Genomic DNA, 22,192 nt, shown 5'->3' with positions numbered 1-22,192 from the left:
TGTTTGTGGACAAAAAACAACAAAGCAAAGAAAGTAAGACTTTGAAAGTAGCTTGATGGAAAAGTTAATTTAGTCTCAGTAACAGAGAGGAAGTCAGGTATTAGTATCCTAACTGATACCTTAAAAATGTGTTCTGCTTGAAGAAAAAAATATGGCCTAATAGTCTGCTTTACATGTAATCACTAAATAGTTTTGAAGTGTTGACAGTTTTTGAGGGAATGAAATCCCCAGGGGTGAAAAGATCATCTTTGTAGCATGTCATTATTCTTAAAAACAGATAAAATGAAAACTAGTTGTTAGTCAATATAGAATGTCAATGTCAAGTTTGATCAGGCATCTCCTATTAACAGACCAGTTCAAAGTGGAGGAGGAAGAGTAGAAAGAAACAAAATGGTCATAATGGCCTAATAGTAGGTCACTAAACTTCTAGATATCTTTTCCCACCCATAAGAAATGATTGATTGCATTCCCTAAACTACCTTTTCAAATGCTCAATCTAACTGAGGTCTTCAAATGTGTATATACTTTATAATAAAACACAATCATGTTTAAGGGTAAGATGTGGCTCCAAAAGGTTAACCTGCAAGCACTGTAACAAATCATGTAAATTGGGGTGCATTTTGAGAGTACAAGGGCTAGTTTAAGTGTCACCTAGAATTCTTACCATACAAAAAACCAAATTTACTAACTTAACTTAGAATGCCATATTGAGAAAATCTTTGCAAAACATACCTAGTTTTATGGACAGTGCAGAACCACAAGAGCAAACATATACCAAAAAAGAGCTATGAATCTTCCTCCCTAAAAATGAATAGTAATTAATTCTCTGTGCAGGTCAAAAAACCATGGAAAAGAAATATAAGAGAACAATTTCATAATTTCATATAATTAAACTAAGTTAAGATAAACTTCCTGGTATGCATTGAAGGCTGATGTGTAACTCTCAGTCCTGTTGGGGGGACAACTCATTTTGAACTACACCTCTCTGAATGCAGCTAACAGTTCAACTAATAATAGTGCAATTCTAATCAAAATCACATTGCCACCCAACCAACATTAAAACTAATTTTAGGGACACCTGGCTGTTTCAGCTGGTAGAGCATATGACTCTTGGTCTCAGGGTCGTGGCTTCAAGACCTAAGTTGAGTATAGAGATTACTTAAAAATAAAATCTTAAAAAAAAACCCCAACTAATTTTAAAGAATATTATAAATTTGTGTAGAATTTTAACAAATGCTATTTCTGCATCTATTGAAGTGATTATATGGTTCTTCACCTGTATTCTGTTAATGTAGTGACTATGAATCAATATACTGTTTTATTTTGTTTTGTTTTGTTTAAGATTTTATTTATTTGACAGACAGCCAGCCAGCCAGAGAGGAAACACAAACGGGGGAGCAGGAGAGGGAGAAGCAGGCTTCCCGTAGAGCAGGGAGCCCGATGTGGGGCTCAATCCCAGGACCCTGGGATCATGACCTGAGCCGAAGAGAGCCACCTCACCAACTGAGCCACACAGGTGCCCCTGTTTTTTTAACTGTTAAACCAACTTTGCATTCCTGGAATAAATCCCACTTGTTCATTTTAGATTTATATCAAGGGGTGCCTGGCTGGCTCAGTCAGAAGAGCAAGCAACTCTTGATCTCAGGATCGTGAGTTCAAGCCCCACATGGGGTATAGAGATTACTTAAATAAGCAAATAAATAAATAAATAAACTTAAAAAAAAAAAGAACATATCAAATTTACAAAGTTTTCCTTGGGGACAGTAAAAGTAGACAACATTTTGTTTTCTGCTGTAAGTATGTATGATTTTAATGATGTGGGGGACAAACTATTCAGTATAGAGATAATAAATCACTGAGAAAACAATGCAAGAGCTGGCTTAAATGTTACCTAGAATACTTAAAGTACAGAAAAGCAAATTTGAAAATACTGAATTTCATTTAATACAGTAGTAGATGAACTGGAGGACTTTTTATAAGGTTACCTGTTCTGCTTCCACATAAATGAGGGGGAATCCCATTTGTTTGGTCCAGGTATTCATCACCGCTGCTATAGGTTTACCACTGGCATTTTCTAAACTTTCCCAGAGATCCTCTAGAAGATAAACACAAACAATGAAAATCTAAAATGTTTACATTTTTGTTTTCCTAAACAAACCAGAAATTTTACATAACTCCTGACACTACATTGCTAACCAATTTTTTGGTTCTTTCAGGTTCAGGAGACAAACAGGGGGTCAAATTAATGTCCCCTCACCTCCCCATTAAATAAACTCTATTACAAAAACTGGTCTTATAGTCTAAGATGTCCTTAATTGTTCCAATTTACTAAAAAAATCACAAATTATAGGGGTGCCTGGCTGGCTCAGTCGGTGGAGCATGCGACTCTTGATCTCGGAGTCGTGAGTTCGAGCCCCACATTGGGCCTAGAGTTTACTTAGAAAGAAAATCACAGATTATAATAACCAAAAGATAAACAGGTGAGTTCAAACAAGAAGAAATAGAAACAAATAGAAACATATTCAAGATCATCCCTAAATAATCATCTACAAACTTAAAACCATTATACCCATTTGATTAACAGAGGTTACAAAATATTCAATGCTCTGAGGTTGAAGTAAAACTCACAGGGTCAAACAGCACTGGTGGTCGAGTAAACAAAAGAGCAATACAATGTGATACACACTAGAATTGGGACATGAACAGAGGAAAAGCCCTTCAAGAAAAATCCAAGAAAAATAAAGGCTTCACAAGAGTTAGCTTTTGGTCTGCATCTTGAAGAGGGTGTTCATTAGGCTGACAAAGGGAAAAGGGCAATCCAGGTAGACAGAGTAAATGGTCTATGTACAAAGAAGAAAGTGTAAGAAAAGACAGAAAATATCAGTAACAGCAAATTTTCAATAGGCTGAAGACAGAGGCCCAGGTGTGGGAGCACTGAGGCGGAGATAGCAGGCTGGGGCTGAGCTGCTAAGACTGTGGGGCTCTACTGTGGGGGGGGAGTGAAGTATCTCGAGTGTTTTTAATTAGTAGGTGATGCAATCAGAGATTCGCTTTAGAAAGATAACCCTGGCCAGCCTCAGAGTGAGAGAGAAAACCAAAGAGAGTACTAAGCTGGTAGGCAACTGCAGAGTTCAGGAGAGATCATGAAGGCATGAATTAAGGAAAGGGGAGTGAGGAGAGACAGAGGATCAAAACCATAGATGGTGACTGCACTGTGTCTGAACTACCAATTATCTTTCATAACATAAGCAAACCAAGCAAAAGGTCCATGGTAAGCCTCGCTGTGCAAAAGGTGACCTATAAACCAGTGCCACTGGCTTCACTGGGAGCTTCTTGGGCAGATCCTAAGGTCTCACCCCAGACCTACTGAATTAGAAACATTTCCATAGACCCTGGGTCACTGTGTGTACATTATAGTTTAAGAACTATTAAGGTTCTGGGGCACCTGGGTGGCTCAGTTGTTAAGCGTTTGCCTTCAGCTCAGGTCATGAACCCAGGGTCCTGGGATCGAGCCCCATATCGGGCTCCCAGCTCGGCGGGAAGCCTGCTTCTCCCTCTCCCACTCCCCCTGCTTCTGTTCCCCCTCTCGCTGTGTCTCTGTCAAATAAATGAATAAAACCTTTAAAAAAAAAAAAGAACTATAAGGGTCTTTCCTCATGTATTGTACGTATGCATGCTAAAGACTCAGAAAACTTACAGGAGCACATTTCTCTGTAGCTCTGCTTTAAGGAACAGAATGCCTCTCTCTCTTATAAACTGAGGTGGAAATTTACGGCAGGGGGTGGGGGTAGTGTGGGAGGGGAGAGTGTCAAGGTTACATCATGTCCTGAACAGAGAGGCAGATATACTCTGTATTTTTAATTCACAGGTCACAAACCTCAGGAACAGCACATGCCAGGCCTCTCTGAACTTTTGTCATTCTATTAGATACTAGTGACATTATACAAATCTTACCTTTTTTTTTTTTAAGATTTTATCTATTTATTTGACAGACAGAGACACAGCGAGAGAGGGAACACAAGCAGGGGGAGTGGGAGAGGGAGAAGCAGGCTTCTTGCTGAGCAGGGAGCCTGATGCGGGGCTCGATCCCAGGACCCCGGGACCATGACCTGAGCCGAACGTAGATGCCCAACCAACTGAGCCACCCAGGTGCCCCCACAAATCTTGCTTTTAAACTATTTTTGTTCACTGAAGAACTCAAAACTCCAACTCTGGCTCTTTTACATCTTCAATCAACTCCTACCTTTATTCTTTCTTTTGACTCCCATACACAATAAATCATAGACCACTATACACTCTTAAACCACTAAAAACTCTTAAACCTTCACTGAAACTCACTGAACTAGTTCCACAAGTTCACTAAAAGATGGTTAATTTGTAGCAATTTTAATGGCCAATGGTCAATTTAGGGCAATAAAACCAATGAGTCACCAAAAAGACCAAGTTCCGGTAAGGTAAACCAAACTCTTCAGACTCTGGGGTGGCAGGACACTGAGCTACGGAGGGCAGAGTTTCTGGAGGGGACAAGAAGGGTAACGGGTTCTGATTCAGGTGGATCTATGACTTAACACATGGCACCAAACAGGTCAACTTTATTTCCTATCTATCACATGGAAGGTTAAGCATTTGGAAAAAAGTAAATGTCCCGCTCTGGATAGAGTGCCAACACCTTCTCTTCACTGCTATCTCAAGCTATTAAAAGATTACCTGTGGCAGCATTCTTTTGTTGGAACTTGGTTAAATACATGTTCATTCCTTTCTTAAAGTCCTGAGAAAACACAATTTTTAAAATCCAGGAGATTAAGACCTTTGAATTTATAATGTATTTGCATATTAGTACTCAAAAGCTAATTTACTCAAATTAGCTGAGTGTCAGACTTACTGAAAAACATCTACCCCTCTAATGTCTACTGTCTTTTATTTAAGAATGCATACTCTTTGCCTTCTACATTTGCTTTTAAGTTTTATACCAGCCTCCCACACATCCCCCAAACACATTTACACATCATTCATCTAAGAGACCACAAGAGTCAATATAAAAAGAAAAGAAGATAAGCCAGATCAGGGTAATATCCTTCTAGAATCTAGAAAAATTACCTAGGAACTTAATCTAAATAAAAGTAGACACTTTTTTTCCATGCAAAACACTATGATTTCACCATAAAAGGATGGAAGATTTTTCTTTTTAATTGCTTTTTTACCTTATCCCCAATGTAGTCATGGAGCATTCGGATGACAGATGCACCTTTGCTATATGATATAGCATCAAATATCTCATCAACTTCAGCAGGATGGCCCACACTGACCTGGCAGACAGTGTGATTCAGGGTTATGACAGGAAGCAGACAGCCTGTAATACTAAATTACATAAAAAGCTTTCTAGGAAAACCCTCCTAACTCATTAAGATACTTTTCTGCCTTTAGTTCACTCATAAATGCATATTGATGATCCTTAAAAAGATTGTAGTAACTAACACTAATAAAGTGGAGCATATAACATGATCCCCACCATCTCTGTGGGTCTTGGCTCAGCTTTGCTGGGAGGCAAATCACCATGGATCATTTTATTGGGGAATTGGGAGAGGGAGGAAGGGAGAGATGAGAAACATTTGATCTCTTGCAACTAACTGTAACGGCTTATAATTACATAGGACTTTGGTTAAATATGTCAAAGTAGACTGTAAGTTCTTTGGAGGCAAAATCTATTCATATAAACTAGCCAAAATAAGGACAGGCTAAGTCAAGAGAAATAAAATTTTATATATATTTTAGACAATGACAACAATAAAAGAGTATGTTCAGAACTTTCTTTGAAACAACGGAATCATAATGTTCCCTTGCGCATACTGCCCAACAGGCATGGTTCTCCCATACTATTAAAAAAAAAATGTATTTAGTGAATGCTTATGGATATATAGCACTTGCCTCTACAAAGATAAAATTCTTATACTGTCTACCTTAAAAAGAAACATAATTAGTACTTAGTCTTGTGAGATTTTCAAGACTGAAAATATGAGCTATAGAAACAAGTGAATTGCCCGTGCAATTTTCTTTTCTTTTCAGGCTCCTAAGTATCTCTATAACAAATTACTTATTTCATTAGAAATGAGAGCAAAGGCCAATGGTTGAAAAGTATGGCTCACTTCAATAGGATGGCTGTTATCTAAAGCATCAAGTTCCTGGGCACGAGTGTAATCAGCAGATACAAACTGAGTCCAGATATCATACTCTGGGAAGCAGTGGTCTACACACAAATATTCAATCCATGATGCAAAGCCTTCATTTAACCAAAGATGAGTCCACCATTCCTAAAAACAAAAGAAAGAAATGTGTAAAGAAAACAAAATATTTATCATTCCACTAATTTGAAAAACTCGCATGTCCCTTCCACTATACTCTACAACTTACAATAAGCCAAAATTCAGTGAAAAACATTCAGTAAATAACTCACGTCTCTAAACAAAAAAGATGCTTAAAAGAGATGGTAAAAAAGGCCAACTGGTGATTTTGGCATTAGGCCTGAGGGACATTTCAAAACATAGATAAGTAACTTTTTATTACCAAAGCTAGAAAAAAATGGAAGGAAAAAGGGAGGGAGGGAGGGGAGAAAGCCCTCATACGGAAAAGGGGAAGAGGGCAGATAAATGTAGGCAAGAGCCTATATTGTCAGGTAAAATTTAGTTTAATAAACCAGAAAGCTACCAGGACCAAATAAGGAAAACTGGGAAGGATTTCCATAATGACTGATTGACGCGATAAACTTTCTAGATAAACAGAAAATCAGTACTGCTCATATAAAGATTAGGTAAAATTAACAGAAGTATCATGGCAGTAAGTAGTTCAGTAATAAATGGTGTTTAAGTACTTATGGAATATAAAATTCTCACCTGCTAATAAGAATTAACAGTAGAATGGACAAAGAATACAAATGAGTCACAGATAAAACCAACTTTTAAAAAAAGTCAATTTTTTAGAAAGAGATTTTAATCTGTTTCATTAAAGTTGGTTAAATCTCTTACAAAAAGAAAGCAATATAAGAATCCAAGATAAATGCTAAAGGACTAATGCAATGGTGAAAAGCAAAAAGGCATTTAAAATTCTGAAAAGATAAAATATTTTCAATATTAAGTGATGAAAGGCTATCTAAGTGCTTTGTGCACTTACTAAACTAGTAGCTTCCACAAAGATAAGCTGGTACAAAGCTAGTTATTCACCAACCTATCATGAGCCCTTAAATTTCAGTTAAAGAAACAACTGACACCTAATAACTAGAACAGTTACTCAAATCCAGTAAAAAGTTGTTTAAAAGCTATATGAGAATGTGCACATTTCCCCTACTAAAATTTATTGCTGGTAGTTTAAAAATAAAATCATAAAAAATGAAGACTGCTCAAAGCTAACAAAAAATTGTTTGGTAGCAACAAACTTGCTACATTAGAAGAAAATATTTCTGTACATACTTGAACACAGGTACCAGCATACTTAATTCCACATGAAATTATATTTCAAAACTTTTTTCACCCCTAAGTAAAATTTTAAACACTGAAAGCAAAAGGAAATGGTTTAATTTCAAGGGCTGGCTTTCTTTAAAAGCTGTCTCAGACATGTAATAGTTGCTAAATGTCTTACTTTCTTGCTTATTCCTATGACATATGGACTGAACTAACATCCAAGTCAGGTTCTGCTCTTTGGCAGCCTAAAATGCTATCAGGGAATTTGGCTGGCTCCAGAATCTCCAGTTCTTTCTTTGCAGAGGTACTTTTAGTTCACTCATTAAACTCTCTGCTCCCAAGCTCTAACACAGCTAGCCGACATAGACAGTACTTATTTGGAGTAAGAGGGAAAGGTCAAGACTTAAGAACAGAGATCATTCACTGCAAATGCTGCAAAATTTACTGCAAACATAATAAACAATAATTTCAATGGGACAGCTGGAAATTTTAATATACAGTTATTCCCTAGTTTCATTTCTATCAAATTTCAACTTAACATTTTAGGCAATGAGAAAACTGACTCCTAAAAACATTTCAACATAATTGATCATGTTGTTATTTATCAGGTTACTTTTCAGCTACTGAACTACATAATAAATATGCTCAAGAAACTATAGTTAGCCTGGAATCTCTGTACCTAAGAGGAATTTCTTTCTCTCACCCAAATTAGTATTATGACTTTGCCATTTGCAGGCAAATTCTACAACAGTTTAGGAAGTATTTTGTGTTGAATAAACTCTATCCACATACTCTTGATTGACAGAGATTCTGATAAACACTGTTCAACGTGGATGTTCTAAAATAAAGATTTTCTATCATTCATTTATTTTTTAGTACTATGTTCCAGTCAAACCTGAAATACTATGTAGCCAAAATAATGTGCAGCAGGATGAAGATAAATATATTTGAGCACTTAAAAATATTAAATACCATAGTAACAAGATTTCCAAACCATTGATGGGCGAGTTCATGTCCCACAACCAGAGCAACCCACTGGCGTGATGAAGAACAGGAGTTTTTTGGATCAATAAGCAATGCAGTCTCCCTGTGTTTAAAAAAAAAACTTTTTTTAAACAATGTAAGTATTGCAATAAAAGGCATGCACAAATGGGGGAGGGAGATTCAAACAGTAAATAAGATGGTCAAGTTAGGCTTTAGAGATGTCAAGAAAACATTTCCTCAGAGGTACAGAACAGAAAAAGTTCTGGGTAGATTAAAGACTATTCCAACAGAATTCATACAACAGAAGATCAAAGGTGTGACACAAGTTTAATCATCAGTTTGCAAATAGGACAGCTGCCCAAAGTTTTAAAAAAACTTTGTCTAAGGGATTAAGGATTATTGTGCTAGACAGAGAGAGTAAACAGTCCTCCCATTAAAAGAAGGGGAGTGGTAAGTGGGGGGAACATGCATTCCACAGTCCCAAAAAGAACACTGAGCAGGCTGTCCGAAACTTAACTCATCAAAGAAGGAGGAGCAAAAACTTGTTTACAGACCCTGCTTTAAAAATTATACAACCCACATGTTTGTATTGTGGTGACAGATATGTAAAAACTTGGCTAGAAAACATTAAAGCAGAGATGGTTCTTCAAGCTGGAAAAATAACTATGAAACTCCTGGGAGGAAGAGAAGGCACCAAAATGAGAAACTCAGCCAAAAATAGATCTAAAAATGTTACTAATGCCAGATGCTCACTTTAAAATCTTACAATCTCAGATAGTAGCACCAGAGGGTGTTCATCTGCATTCTTAAAATGTGCACAGAAGTGGGGGAGGTAGGAAAATTTACAGCAGATCATAAAGCAGAAGCTACTCAACTGTGATTAGGAGTGAAGCTCTTATGAAATCAGTGACTGAAAAGATAAGGCAGGGTAATGCATCATTAACATACCTATAAGTAACAAGGCCCCAGTTCTCCATGGCACCTTCATAAAATAAACATAAACACTTATTGATATATGTACATACTTCTTCCTCAAAATCACAAAATTCAAAAAAGTTATTACAATTCAGCAATAAAATGAAATTTACTTTACCAGCTGCAAAGTCTGCAATAGCAATGAGATCAATTTTAGGTAGAGGATAAGGAACATTGAAGTAGTCCTTATAAAAAGGCAGGGTTTTAGCAGCAACCTACAAAAGTATAAACAAAAGAACCATCTGATAAATATTTTATTGTAATTCATACAGAAATCCACAAAGGAATCCTGTTGCAAGCCAAAGCATCTCAAGTTACTAGAAACCAACCCCGGGGGAACCCTACCTCCAAAAGTCTTTGGCTTTTGTTAATGTTGGCCAAACTTTAATCCATCTATAATATATTGGTATGAAAAATATATTACATCTTTTCCCACCCATTCTGTGGATAAATAAATTCCACTCTAATATTCTCTTAATCATTGTCTTGTAAAATGCTAATGTAACACCAAGGTTGGTAGTTTCAAAATTCTATTAAAAATAAAACTAAAGTACACAAATTTCAGACTAAATTATAAATAATTGTACTAATAATTGATCAGAAATGTAAATTCCCCAACCTGGAGTTATGGACTGTTGGAACAATCCTCTTCAAGTACATTTACCTCTAACGCAAATTTTCCTTGCTCTGCTTTGCCAACAGGGGTGTAAACACGGACACACACACCATCTTTTGACCTTGTTTCTACAAAGTCATATTCACCCACAACAAATGCCACCAGATATGTAGACATGACAGGTGTGCGGGCAAACTTCACTTCCACTACATTTTCATCATCAGGGTATGGTTTCCGATCAATTACATTCTTTAAAAAAAAAAAGAGAGAGATAAAATTTAAACAGATTTACATTAAATACCTTAAAGCAAATACTAGCCAAAAACTGCTGCTTCTCCTTCCCCCTTCCAGCACTACTTACTTATCTATCCCAATTCATCCACTGCTTTTATGATGTCAAAATCTTTCCTATTAAGAAGGAAACACTAAGTTGGGGGCTAAAGAGTTAAAACTACCAAGGATCTATGAAAGAAAAGAAGCAACTTTTCTTGAATACCTATTATATGCCAGGCACTGGGATGTTTTAAGTAAGACCTCAATACTTTTCAAGTGAAATAAGGATAGAAAGCAATAATTATTAATGAAGGGTAATTGTGAAATCTGCATTTCAAAGGGTACGGATATCTAAATTTAGAGCATTCTCCATACCAAGGCTGGCTCTAAGCAAATTCGTGGAGGAATTTCTACTTTACCTAGAGAGTTCCTAATTTCTCTTTGTTGTTACCCCCCCTCCTTTTTTTCCTATTCAGGAGCTCTACTTTCTCAAGATCTCTCTATTCTTTCTTCCAAGGAAGACTTATTTAAGAACAGACCTGATAAATTCATTCATACTAAACTGTAAAATAATATTTCGGTTTAATATATTAGCCTCCTTTTTAGGAATATTTGAGAAGAGAACGGCATTCTCTGCACCATAAAGGAGGCAAAAGTCAGTTATTTGCAGGTACAGTAGGCTTTTCCAAGTTCCTCAGATTCATATTACGGGCTATCGGGTACTTCTGTCTTAAACAATATATTTCAAGTGGTAAATGTTTACTCTATTTATGAAAGAGATAATGACATCAGTGAAGAGAGCATATTCTAAGAATACAATCAACCAGAAACCTAAATACACTTCATTACATGGCTATATCTTTTGGCATTTAATAAGAAAGTCAGATTTCCCCCCCCCAGGCAATATTTATTAAACTCATCATTTTTTCATTTTTCCAAATTAAAGTTTATAAGAAATTTCTTCCATGAGGAAGGAAACTCCAAATAAGGAAATTTAAAAAAAAGAGGGCTTACTGGAAATAAAGAAAATGAACATCTGTGCTCCTGTTATGTATCAAGCACTGTGCTAAGTGGTTTCATGCTATTGCATCTAACCAGAAAACTAAATATTATAAACGCTTATTCAAATTTTAAATATACTTACAAACACATACATACCATGTTTGATAAAGCTACTCTGTCTTTAGGAACGACCAATGAGATATCAAAAGTTGCTTTGATGGCAGGCTCATCCCAGCAAGGAAAAGCCCTCCGGGCATCAGTAGCCTTAAAAAAAGAATATGAAATATAAATATTACTGAATTAACCTAACTGACTATTTCATGAAGTAACCTTCATCATCTTCTTTCTGTCATCCATTCCTTCACTTGTTTAAATATTTACTTTCTACTCCATGCCAGGCAACACACTAGGGAGTGACTACAGAGAAAACATGGGGACTTATTATCCCTGCCACATCAACAATGCAAAAACAAACAAAAACAAGCAATAATCCAGGAATTAGGTCAGCTATAGATCTTAACGATATACAGTATTAGAATAATTTAGAATGATACATATATTTTTAAAGACTTTTATTTATTAGAGAGAGAGAGTGAGCACAAGCAGGAAGAGCAGAGGGAGAGGGAGAAGCAGTGTCTCCACTGGGCAGGGAGCCGGATGCGAGGCTCAATCCCAGGACCCTGGGATCATGATCTGAGCTGAAGGCAGATGCCTAATCGACTGAGCCACCCAGGCGTCCCAGGTCATCCATTTAATGGCATTTCCATATACTGCACATAAAACTGTCATCCTTGACTTACTTAACGAGACCTCATTTTTTTCTTTAAAAATAAAGAGTAAACTTGTCTGTTTTTTAAGAAAGAGCAAACTTGTTAAAGCAAAATAAAGTTTAGTGGTTCAGTAGAATACCAGTTATAAAAGAAACTTTAGGGTGCCTGGGTGGCTCAGTTGGTTAAGCAACTGCCTTCGGCTCAGGTCATGATCCTGGAGTCCTGGGATCGAGTCCCGCATCGGGCTCCCTGCTCCACAGGGAGTCTGCTTCTCCCTCTGACCCTCTTCCCTCTCGTGCTCTCTGTCTCTCATTCTCTCTCTCTCAAATAAATAAATAAAATCTTTTAAAAAAAAAAAGAAACTTTAATAAAACAGAATGAAGTAAAAAAAAATAGAACCAATTACAAGATTCCATATCATGAAAAGAAGGAATAAATTATAGAGAGGTAGAGGAAGCACATACTTCTGGAAAAAAGTTTCTCCAAGGAAAATGTCAGATGGCTAGGTGCACTCTCAAAGAAGTTAAATAAATGACGAATTCATTCAAAGAATAAATAAGACATCTGAAAAGTAAGTAGAGTATAAGGAAAGAAAAGATAGCACAGAAAAATTGAAATTAGGAGCAGCAGCGGTAGAGAAATGAATTTATACTAGAGGAAATTAAATGAGTAACATGGATAACAAGGTTTAAAAGTTTCTTTTTTTTTTAAGATTTTATTTATTTAATTGACAGAGAGAGAGACAGCGAGAGAGGGAACACAAGCAGGGGGAGTGGGAGAGGGAGAAGCAGGCTTCCCGCCGAGCAGAGAGCCTGATGCGGGACTCAATCCCAGAACTCCGGGATCGTGACCTGAGCCAAAGGCAGTCACCTAACCAACTGAGCCCACCCAGGCACCCCAAGGTTTAAAAGTTTCTTAAAAAAAGTTTCTAGGGCGCCTGGGTGGCTCAGTTGGTTAAGCGACTGCCTTCAGCTTGGGTCGTGATCCCGGGGTCCTGGGATCGAGTCCCACATCGGGCTCCCCCTGCTCTGTGGAGAGTCTGCTTCTCCTTCTGCCTCTGCCTGCCACTCCCCCTGCTTGTGCTCTCCCTCTCTCTGTCTGTCAAATAAATAAATAAAATCTCTTTAAAAAAAAAAAGTTTCTAAAATATCAAAAGGACAGAGTGATGAAAGCCATCAAAACTTCATCTGAGGGACAGAGATTAGATATAAACCTATTATGAGAGAGCAGAGCACAAACCACAGTGAAAATGTAGTATGTAATAGAAAACTTGGCTACACTGAAGATCTGAATCTGAACATCAATAGGGTTCACCAATTACTATGTAAAAGTTAATGAAAAGTCAACACCTGGTAAAAATTTTTAATTTTTAAGTACAAAGAAATAATTTAACAAGCAATCAAGAAGAAAACAAAGCAAAACAAAACAATATGTTACTCTACAAGGGAAAAAAAATATTCCAGTCTGATTCTTTCCCTTGACAAAATGAGATATGAAAGACTGTGTAACAACATTTATATACCTTTGAAAGAGAAAAATTGTAAGCCAACTGTATATATTACTCTTATAGTTGAAAAGTTGGGTTATTCATCGTAGCAAGGGAAAACTCACAGTAAGGGGAACCCTGGGGTGTGTCAGAAAGAAGCTATTATATGTGTACATTCTGGATTTGGCAGGGTGAACTGGGGGGAGGATTTAGATTCACTCTAAATTGGGTGGGGTCAAAAAGTGGAGGCAATTCTGTGGGTGTGCATCTCAACAAATCTTACCTGTAGAGAGGGCAGACTAGAGCAAGACTAAAACCATAATTGATAAAGATGTCGTTCATTTTAACTAAGAGAGGGAGTTGTTCCTTATTTCATGGGTAGCACAGTGACCTTGCTTTTGTGGGTCCTTAGATGAAATTATGAAGCACCCTTGTTTTGTTTCACTTTATCATGGTCTCAGAGTAACCTTGTCTGAGGTTGGTGCTCTATGATGCTGTTTACATCAAAAAGAACAGCATGGACTAGCTGGGAGTGTTGGTGCAACTTCTGAATGTCAGGGGCTGCTGCTCCTTCTTTTTCTTTTTTCCCCAACAAATCTATTATACACCCAGTAAAACTGGTCATGTAATAAGGCAAATGAAAGCCTTTCAGTTGTGCAGAGACTCTGGAAGTATACTACCCACATACCCTCCCTTAAAAAAATTTTATTTGGGGGCATCTGGGTGGCTCAGTCGTTAAGTGGCTGCCTTTGGCTCAGGTTGTGATCCCAGGGTCCTGGGATCGAGCCCTGCGTGGGGCTCCTCACTCAGCGGGAAGCCTGCTTCTCCCTCTCTCACTCCCCCTGCTTGTGTTCCCTGTCTCACTGTCTCTCTCTGTCAAAATAAATAAATAAAATCTTTAAAAATTTTTTTTTATTTGGAGACATACTCCAGGCAACCATTCCAGGATGCAGAAGCACTCAAAAGGCTAAAGATAAGCACTGAAATAACGGAAACACAGAATTAGGCCAAAATAGCTATAGCAAATTTTTTTAAAGATTTTATTCATTTGTTTGAGAGAGAGAGAGAAAGAGAGGGGAGGAGCAGAGGGGGAGGAACAAGCAGATTCCACGCTCAGCATGGAGCCTGATGCAGGGCTCGATCCCACAACCCCGAGATTATGACCTGAGCCGAAATCAAGAGTCGGATGTCAAACTGACTGAGCCACCCAGGTGCTCCTGCAAATGTTGTTTTAAAACAGAAGGCAACATAAAATTCTTGAAAGAGAAGATACACGAGGTTAGACAAATTAGTAGTGAACTAGATCCAAAACTTTATTTTTTTAAAAGATTATTTACTTATTTGAGAGAGAGAGATAGAAATAGTGAGAGAGAGAGCACAAGCAGGGGGAGCTGCCGGCAGAGGGAGAAGGGAGCTCCCTGACCCCAGGATCATGACCTGAGCCAAAGGCAGACACTTAACCAACTGAGCCACCCAGGTGCCCCAATCCGAAACTTTAGGGATGCAAAACAAACAATACAGAGATATAGGCAGAAACATAAAAATAGATAGGATCAATTGTTTCATTATCCATATTGATATGTACAGGAATAAATTTAATTAGACTTAATACTTAAAAGTACCACTAGCAAATTCAAAACAAGCTATGTAACTTGCATATACTTGATAAATAAAAATCAAAGAACAGATAATGTAGTAAGGTAAACATATAGCAAGGACATGTCAAAGAAGAAAAGGCATGCTATACAACATTACTATTAGTTTGGTAGGAAAAGCCACAGGTGTCAAATACTAAGAGTATAATTTTAATTAAGAAAGGTACATAGTGGGGCACTTGCTTGTGTTCTCTCTCTCACTGTGTCTCTGTCAAATAAAAATCTTTAAAATTAAAAAACAAAAAGAAAGGTACATAGTATAAAAGCAATTCAGGTATTGCAATTTTGTTACATATATGCATGTATGCAGATGTATATGTATATACACATACATGCATATGTTGTTACATATATATTTTGTTACATATATACATACACATTTATACAAACATATGTAACAGAATTTCAATACCTGAATTGCTTTTATACTATGTACCTTTTTTAATTAAAATTGTCTTCTTAGTATTTGATTCCTGTGGCTTTTCCTACGAAATAGTAATGCTGGGGTGTGTGTGTGTGTGTGTGTGTGTGTGTGTGTGTGTGTGTGTGTGTGTGTGTGTGTGTGTGTGTGTGTGTGTGTGTGTGTATCCATTTTCCAGCTGGGGTGTGTGTGTGTGTGTGTGTGTGTGTGTGTGTGTGTGTGTGTGTGTGTGTGTATCCATTTTCCAGCCCACATCTCTAAAGTTCTCTCCCTCTATAATGGAGATAACTGGCTCAATATAAAATAAAAATTCCAAAATCATGAACATAATTATGGCCAAAGGCACCTAGCCTGAAATAATCGTGCAAATAATGGAACAGAACTTTGTCAGAATGTCGACTTTAAGATCATAACATTTTAGAGAAGAATACCATACCTCAAACTGTGTGACAGCAGCATAGCGCACCTCTCCAGAAGGGGTAGTATATTTACTTCTGTAGAAACCTTTCATTTTGTCATTCAGCTCTCCAACAAAATCTATCTTTAAGGTTCCTGTACCTGTGATTGAAGATGAATGAAAACCACTTTAATATAGATATTAAGTACAAGTTATCAAAAATATGTCCTTAAGACACTAATTTAGTTGACTATTTATAATGTTCAAATCACTCTTTCCTTTCTCAAACACTTCTCCTGGGCAATGGAGAGAATATAGTATTTACTAAAATAAATGGCAAACTAATCCTAAAGTAAACCTTAACATCACGTTTAGGATGACTGTTTAGAAAGTTTTTTAACTTCATTAACTTAATCTCTAATCACCAATACATAAAGATAAAAACAGGAAAGGAAATCAACATTTATTATTAAATGTATGACATGCTACTGTGCATGGTGCTTTAAAAATATTTAGAAACTTGGAAGTAGGTATAGTCTCCATTTTTTCAGATGAGAAAACTGAGGCTGAAAAGTTAAATAACTTGCTTGAGGGCGCACGATTAGTAAGTAGCAAGAATGAGATAAAAAATTTAGACCTGTTTAATCCAAAATTCATGTTCTCTGCCAATGATGCCATATAAATTGGTGAATTTAGAGAACTTCATGCCAATTACTCTATCAAGACAAAACCCTGTCTGTTCAATCCAAATGGAACACTGATTCCATACTTTTGAAAGGAACTATATAGGGAAGATCAATGATTTGGCTGGCAAAAGGGCATTAAAAACTCTTACAGTCACCTCAATCATTTGAAATGATAATATTAAAGAAATACATTTACTCAATAATTACTAAATGCAAATAAAAATGCAGTATGAATATATATTCTATTGTTGTATGGGGGCAAAACCAAATTAGACAAAATGGGAGTTTTGTGAGTATATATACCTTCTTTCATAACAGAAAAAAGATTATAATTAATATCTATTAGTCATCTACTAAATTCACATGCATGACAAAACAATAATCCCATTCTACATTTTACAAATTAAATCCCCCCAAAAAACCAACCAGAAAAATGTTGACTTTTTAATTGATCCTTTTAAAGTGCCTATTTATAACAGGATCAGGAACTTGGGAAGCTAACAAATCAAAGACATAGTATGACTATAAAATAATTAGGCAATCATTCCAAAACTTTTATATCCTAATGTTTTAATATGTTCTATTTCTTTTTTTTTTTAAGATTTTATTTATTTATTTGAGAGAGAGAATGAGATAGAGAGCATGAGAGGGGAGAGGGGAGAGGGTCAGAGGGAGAAGCAGACTCCCTGCCGAGCAGGGAGCCCGATGCAGGACCCGATCCCGGGACTCCAGGATCATGACCTGAGCCGAAGGCAGTCGCTTAACCAACTGAGCCACCCAGGCGCCCTATATCCTAATGTTTTAAACTGTCATTTTGGAATGCCATAGAGCAATGACACTGACATTGTTCAAAATGTTAACTCTCTCTCTTTCTGACATATCCTTTTGGATGCTCTCAGTCAGATCTTCACCTTCCAAAATTGAATTGACTTTTTTGAAAAGGTCCAAAAGTCATTTAAAGTCCAAATCTACAGAAAAAGTGAATGACAAACTGCATATTGTTTCTAGACAAAATGCTGTTGTCTATTAAGTATGTCAATTACGTAATCAAATTGATTTTCATATGTGCTTCAAACTCGTTCTGAAAGTAATTTCAAGAGAAAATTTCAGACCTCTGAAGCGAAGTCATCATCACTAAACAAAGTGCCACTTTTTTTTTTTTAATGTGCCCAATGTAGGGCCCGAACTCACAACCCTATCAAGAGTCCCATACTCTACTGACTGAGCCAGCCAGACACCCAAAAGTGCCATATTCTTAATGTAATCATGCTGGGGGGCGGGGATTGAAGCTCATTTGAATAAATGTTTGTGAATCATTTTTTAAAAATCAGACATTCTGTCTGAAGGGGACAATGAATACTTTCTTAAAGAGAATGATAGATTACTGGAACAGTAAATAAGAATACAATAAAAGAATGTGAAAGAATTCTAAATGATTGATACTAAAGAATTTAACTATAATATACAATTTCTCCCTATTAGGAATTCACTAATCTTTAAAAAAGCAGATATATTCACATTAATAAAGTTTACAAGGACTTATCTAGTAGATTGCAAAAACCCACTAAACACTAAAAAGAAGTGTTTAATGGAATTTTATATTGCAATTCCATAAATGGAACTGGCCAGTCTGTTTTCACTAGTCAACTAACATGTTAAGATTTCTTTTATATAACTCATATTCCATGGGAAATCTACTTTTGCCTTTTCCTATTTGGAATAAAATGATTTAAAACTCATAACTAAATAAGAAAGGCTGCTTACACTTTTACTCGGTTTTAAATCTCCAAGGCCATCAAACCATAACAAGATACTGATAGTGGCCACTTCCAAAAAAGTGGCATACTAAACAAAATACAAAGTATTGGAAAAGGTTATTACCTGAAATTCAAACAAAACACAAGTTAAAGTTTTTAAAAAAATCACTAATAAATTTAACTAGTGTTATATTATACAATATGAATTACAAAATATTTACTATTAACATAGAATTATAGGGCAAAAACAGGAGAAAAAAGACTTAATAAATGTCAACTTATCAAATTTACACCATACTGAAGAACTGATTGCCAGATTGTCTAATTTTATACCTGTTTGCCCACATAATTGACATTGCTTCCTCACATTAGACACCTTATTTCAATATCCATTGTATGCAATATTTATCTGCTTGGGATGAAACCTTTTAAAACATACAATAAGCCCATTTATAAATTAAACAACCAGAAAATTGCAACTTCTACCAAAAACCTTATTTCTTGGGGTGCCTGGGTGGCTCAGTCGGTTAAGCGTCTGCCTTCGGCTTACGTTATGATCCCAGGGTCCTGGGATCGAGCCCCACATCCAGCTGAGCAGGGAGCCTGCTTCTCCCTCTCCCTCTACCTGCCTGTCTGCCTACTTGTGATCTCCCTCTCTGTCAAATAAATAAATAAAATTCTTTAAAGCAAACAAAAAACACCTTATTTCTTTAAAGCTTAGGAGAGTATAATTGCTGTAAAACCTGAAATAGATCTTGAAATACTTCAATAAAAATTTAATGAGCCTACTAAATGCCAAAAACTTAAAGACAGATTAATTTGTATAAAAAGGGAGTAAAGGTTTCTGCCTTTGTGTCACCATTTCCTGTGACCCTGTTTTTCACTCTTAGAAATGTCAATATCACCTAGTGTTTCTCTAAATAAACACCACTCTGTAGGATCCTTAACAAATGATTCTGAAGTTGTTGTCGGCTTACAATGATTATGGTAATTTAACCATCACTCTAGAATGTGCCAGCTTCAGAAAAGAAAATGTGTTGCTTAGCTATGAAATAGTTGGCATGACTGTTAAGACTGGTGAGGCTAAACACAAAGGTTACTAATGTCCTTTCAATATATGCTCCCTATTCCCTTACCAGAAGATAGAATGCTTGTAGAGCCTACTAAAACTTGAAAAAATAAGGATGTCATTTTTAAAGCAAAGAATGGGTAATTGTGTTCCAGAGAATCTCGGGAAAATGTGGAAGCCAATGATTTTCAAACAGATATTTACAGATGCTCAATAATCAATATTAATCTCATCTCAAATAGAATAATTTCTTTTTTTAAAAAAGATTTTATTTATTTGAGAGAGAGCAAGTGAGCGGGTGAGCACAAGAAAGGGGAGGAGTAGAGGGAGAGGGACAAGAAGACTCCATACTGAGCATGGAGCCCAACTGAGGGCTCCATTTCATGACCCCAAGATCATGACCTGAGCGGAAATCAAGAGCCCAACAGACTGAGCCATCCAGGTGCCCCTCAAATAAGATAATTTCTAATTTTAATATTTATATCAGTTACTTATTTATACTGTTGTATTAACTAAAAATCTCCCAAACTCTGTCAAATTATAGTATACAAAAGGTCATAACCTTCTCTGACCTTAGAAATGACTTCACAATTCACCGTATCTGCTGTAAATAGTTCTCATCAAGAATGACAAAGCTCTTATATACTGATAACTGACCCATTTTTTTAAAAGATTTATTTATTTATTTTAGAGAGATTGAGAGAGAATGGAGGGAGGGACACAGGGAGAGAATCCCAGACTCCCCACTGAGCACGGAGCCCAAGATGGGGCTCAATCCCACAACCCTGAGATCATGACCTGAGCCAAAACCAAGAGTCAGAAGCTCAACCAACTGAGCCACTCAGCTGCCCCCGACCTCTTTTATTTCCACAGACAGACAGACAGACACACACACACACACACACACACACGCACACACAGACACACACAGACACGTAAGGGAAAAGAAGCGTGCAGAATATGATATAGCATGTTAGTTTCTGTGTTCTTAAACAGTATATGCAGAAATGCTTACAAAACCACTGAATGGTTTTAAAAGGATACACAGGAAACTGGTTGCTTCTGAGAAGAGCTGAGAGAAGAAGAAAGGGCTAGGATGGCAAACATATTTCCACTATATATCATCTGAATTTTAAACCATGTATTATATTTTTATAATATTTAATTAAAAAATAAAAAGCACAATATGGTGGTTAGAAGTATAGAATTTTGGATTAAACTGCATGAGTTTGAAATCCAGGCCCCGTCACCTAACACCTATTAACATTGGGCAAGTTATTTAATTAAACCATCTTTGTGCCTTAGTTTATATATAAAGTGCAGGTAACAGAAACTATCTCAAAAAGGATTAAATAAATTAGTATTTATGATGCACATAAAACAGTACCTGGCACAGATTAAGCATTCAATAGAAACATGCATGTATTATACCTGTATGTATACATATAACACACAATCTCCTTCTAGGAGTTTCTGCCTATTCTTACCTGCTCAATTCTGGCAAATACATTCTAGCTTCTTTTGATAAATCTAGTATCTTGAAATTTTTGACTTAATAATGTCATATTTCCTAATGCTGAACAACTGAATCTGCTATCTTTACACACACACACACACACACACACACACACACACACACACGTGCGTGCCAGATTTATCTTCTGGAATGATTTTAAAAACTTGTTTTAAAATATCTTTGCTCCTGGGACGCTTGGGTGACTCAGTCGGTTAAGTGTCTGCCTTCAGCTCAGGTCATGATCCCAGGGTCCTGGGATGGGAGTCACGCATTGGACTCCTTGCTCAGCGGGGAGCCTGCTTCTCCCCCTGCTCCTGTTCTCTCTCTGACAAATAAATAAATAAAATCTTAAAATATTTTTGCTCCTCTCCATTTTTTAATTTCTGCTCTTAAATCTTTCTCTCTTCTGCTTTTTTAAAGTTACCCATTCTTATCTAACTTTGATCTTGATACTTAGCTGATTAATTTTCAGTCTTAACTAAATATGCTGAGTAATGTTTTACTTGCATCCTACATATTATGTAACTTCATTATTCAGTTCTAAATATTCTCTAATTTCCATAACAAATCTTCTTTGATATTAATTTTCAGAGGTACAATTTTTCCAAATATATGAGAAGGGATTTTTTTTTCTCTTTTGCAACTGATTTTAATCTCACAGTGTGATCATAGAATGTAGCCTGTAATGATACAGATTTAAAATTTTTTTTTTTTAGATTTTATTTATTTGACAGAGACAGTGAGAGGGAACACAAGCAGGGGGAGCGGGGGAGGGAGAAGCAGGCTTCCCGCGGAGCAGGGAGCCCGATGCGGAGCTCCATCCCAGGACCCCGGGATCCTGACTTGAGCCGAAGGGTTATGAGCCAAAGGCAGACGCTTAACGACTGAGCCACCCAGGCGCCCCACAGATTTTAAATTTTTTTAAAAAATTTTATCTTATTGGGGCGCCTGGGTGGCTCAGTCGTTAAGCGTCTGCCTTCGGCTCAGGTCATGTTCCCTCCCTCGCTGTGTCTTTCTCTGTCAAATAAATAAATCTTAAAAAAATTTTTTTATCTTATTTCTATCAAAGTAATGGTTCCTACTTTAAAACTCATAAAGTAGTATAGGCTTATATATAAGCTGCAGGTCCCTGCC

The 22,192-nt window shown here is 36.7% G+C and overlaps 1 protein-coding gene across 1 annotated transcript in view; it reads right to left on the bottom strand.

Moving 5' to 3' along the window:
* The window catches only part of NPEPPS (aminopeptidase puromycin sensitive), a 97,786-nt gene that overhangs the window by 20,758 nt on the left and 54,836 nt on the right, over positions 1-22,192 (bottom strand). The window contains exons 4-13 of the mRNA XM_028089828.2: positions 16,070-16,191; positions 11,458-11,565; positions 10,075-10,275; positions 9,529-9,625; positions 9,384-9,417; positions 8,424-8,538; positions 6,144-6,308; positions 5,202-5,306; positions 4,708-4,768; positions 1,986-2,095 (exon numbers count right to left, since the gene is read on the bottom strand). Of these exons, the coding sequence (XP_027945629.1) occupies positions 1,986-2,095; positions 4,708-4,768; positions 5,202-5,306; positions 6,144-6,308; positions 8,424-8,538; positions 9,384-9,417; positions 9,529-9,625; positions 10,075-10,275; positions 11,458-11,565; positions 16,070-16,191 (1,118 nt within the window). The remainder of the gene's footprint in view (positions 1-1,985; positions 2,096-4,707; positions 4,769-5,201; positions 5,307-6,143; positions 6,309-8,423; positions 8,539-9,383; positions 9,418-9,528; positions 9,626-10,074; positions 10,276-11,457; positions 11,566-16,069; positions 16,192-22,192) is intronic.

The sequence above is a fragment of the Eumetopias jubatus genome, unplaced genomic scaffold (assembly GCF_037043125.1).
Source record: "Eumetopias jubatus isolate StellerSeaLion01/CBP00866 unplaced genomic scaffold, mEumJub1_p1.0 scaffold_10, whole genome shotgun sequence".
NCBI lineage: Eukaryota > Metazoa > Chordata > Mammalia > Carnivora > Otariidae > Eumetopias > Eumetopias jubatus.
Note: the sequence above shows the minus strand (reverse complement) of the source record. Positions and strands in the feature narration are given on the sequence as shown.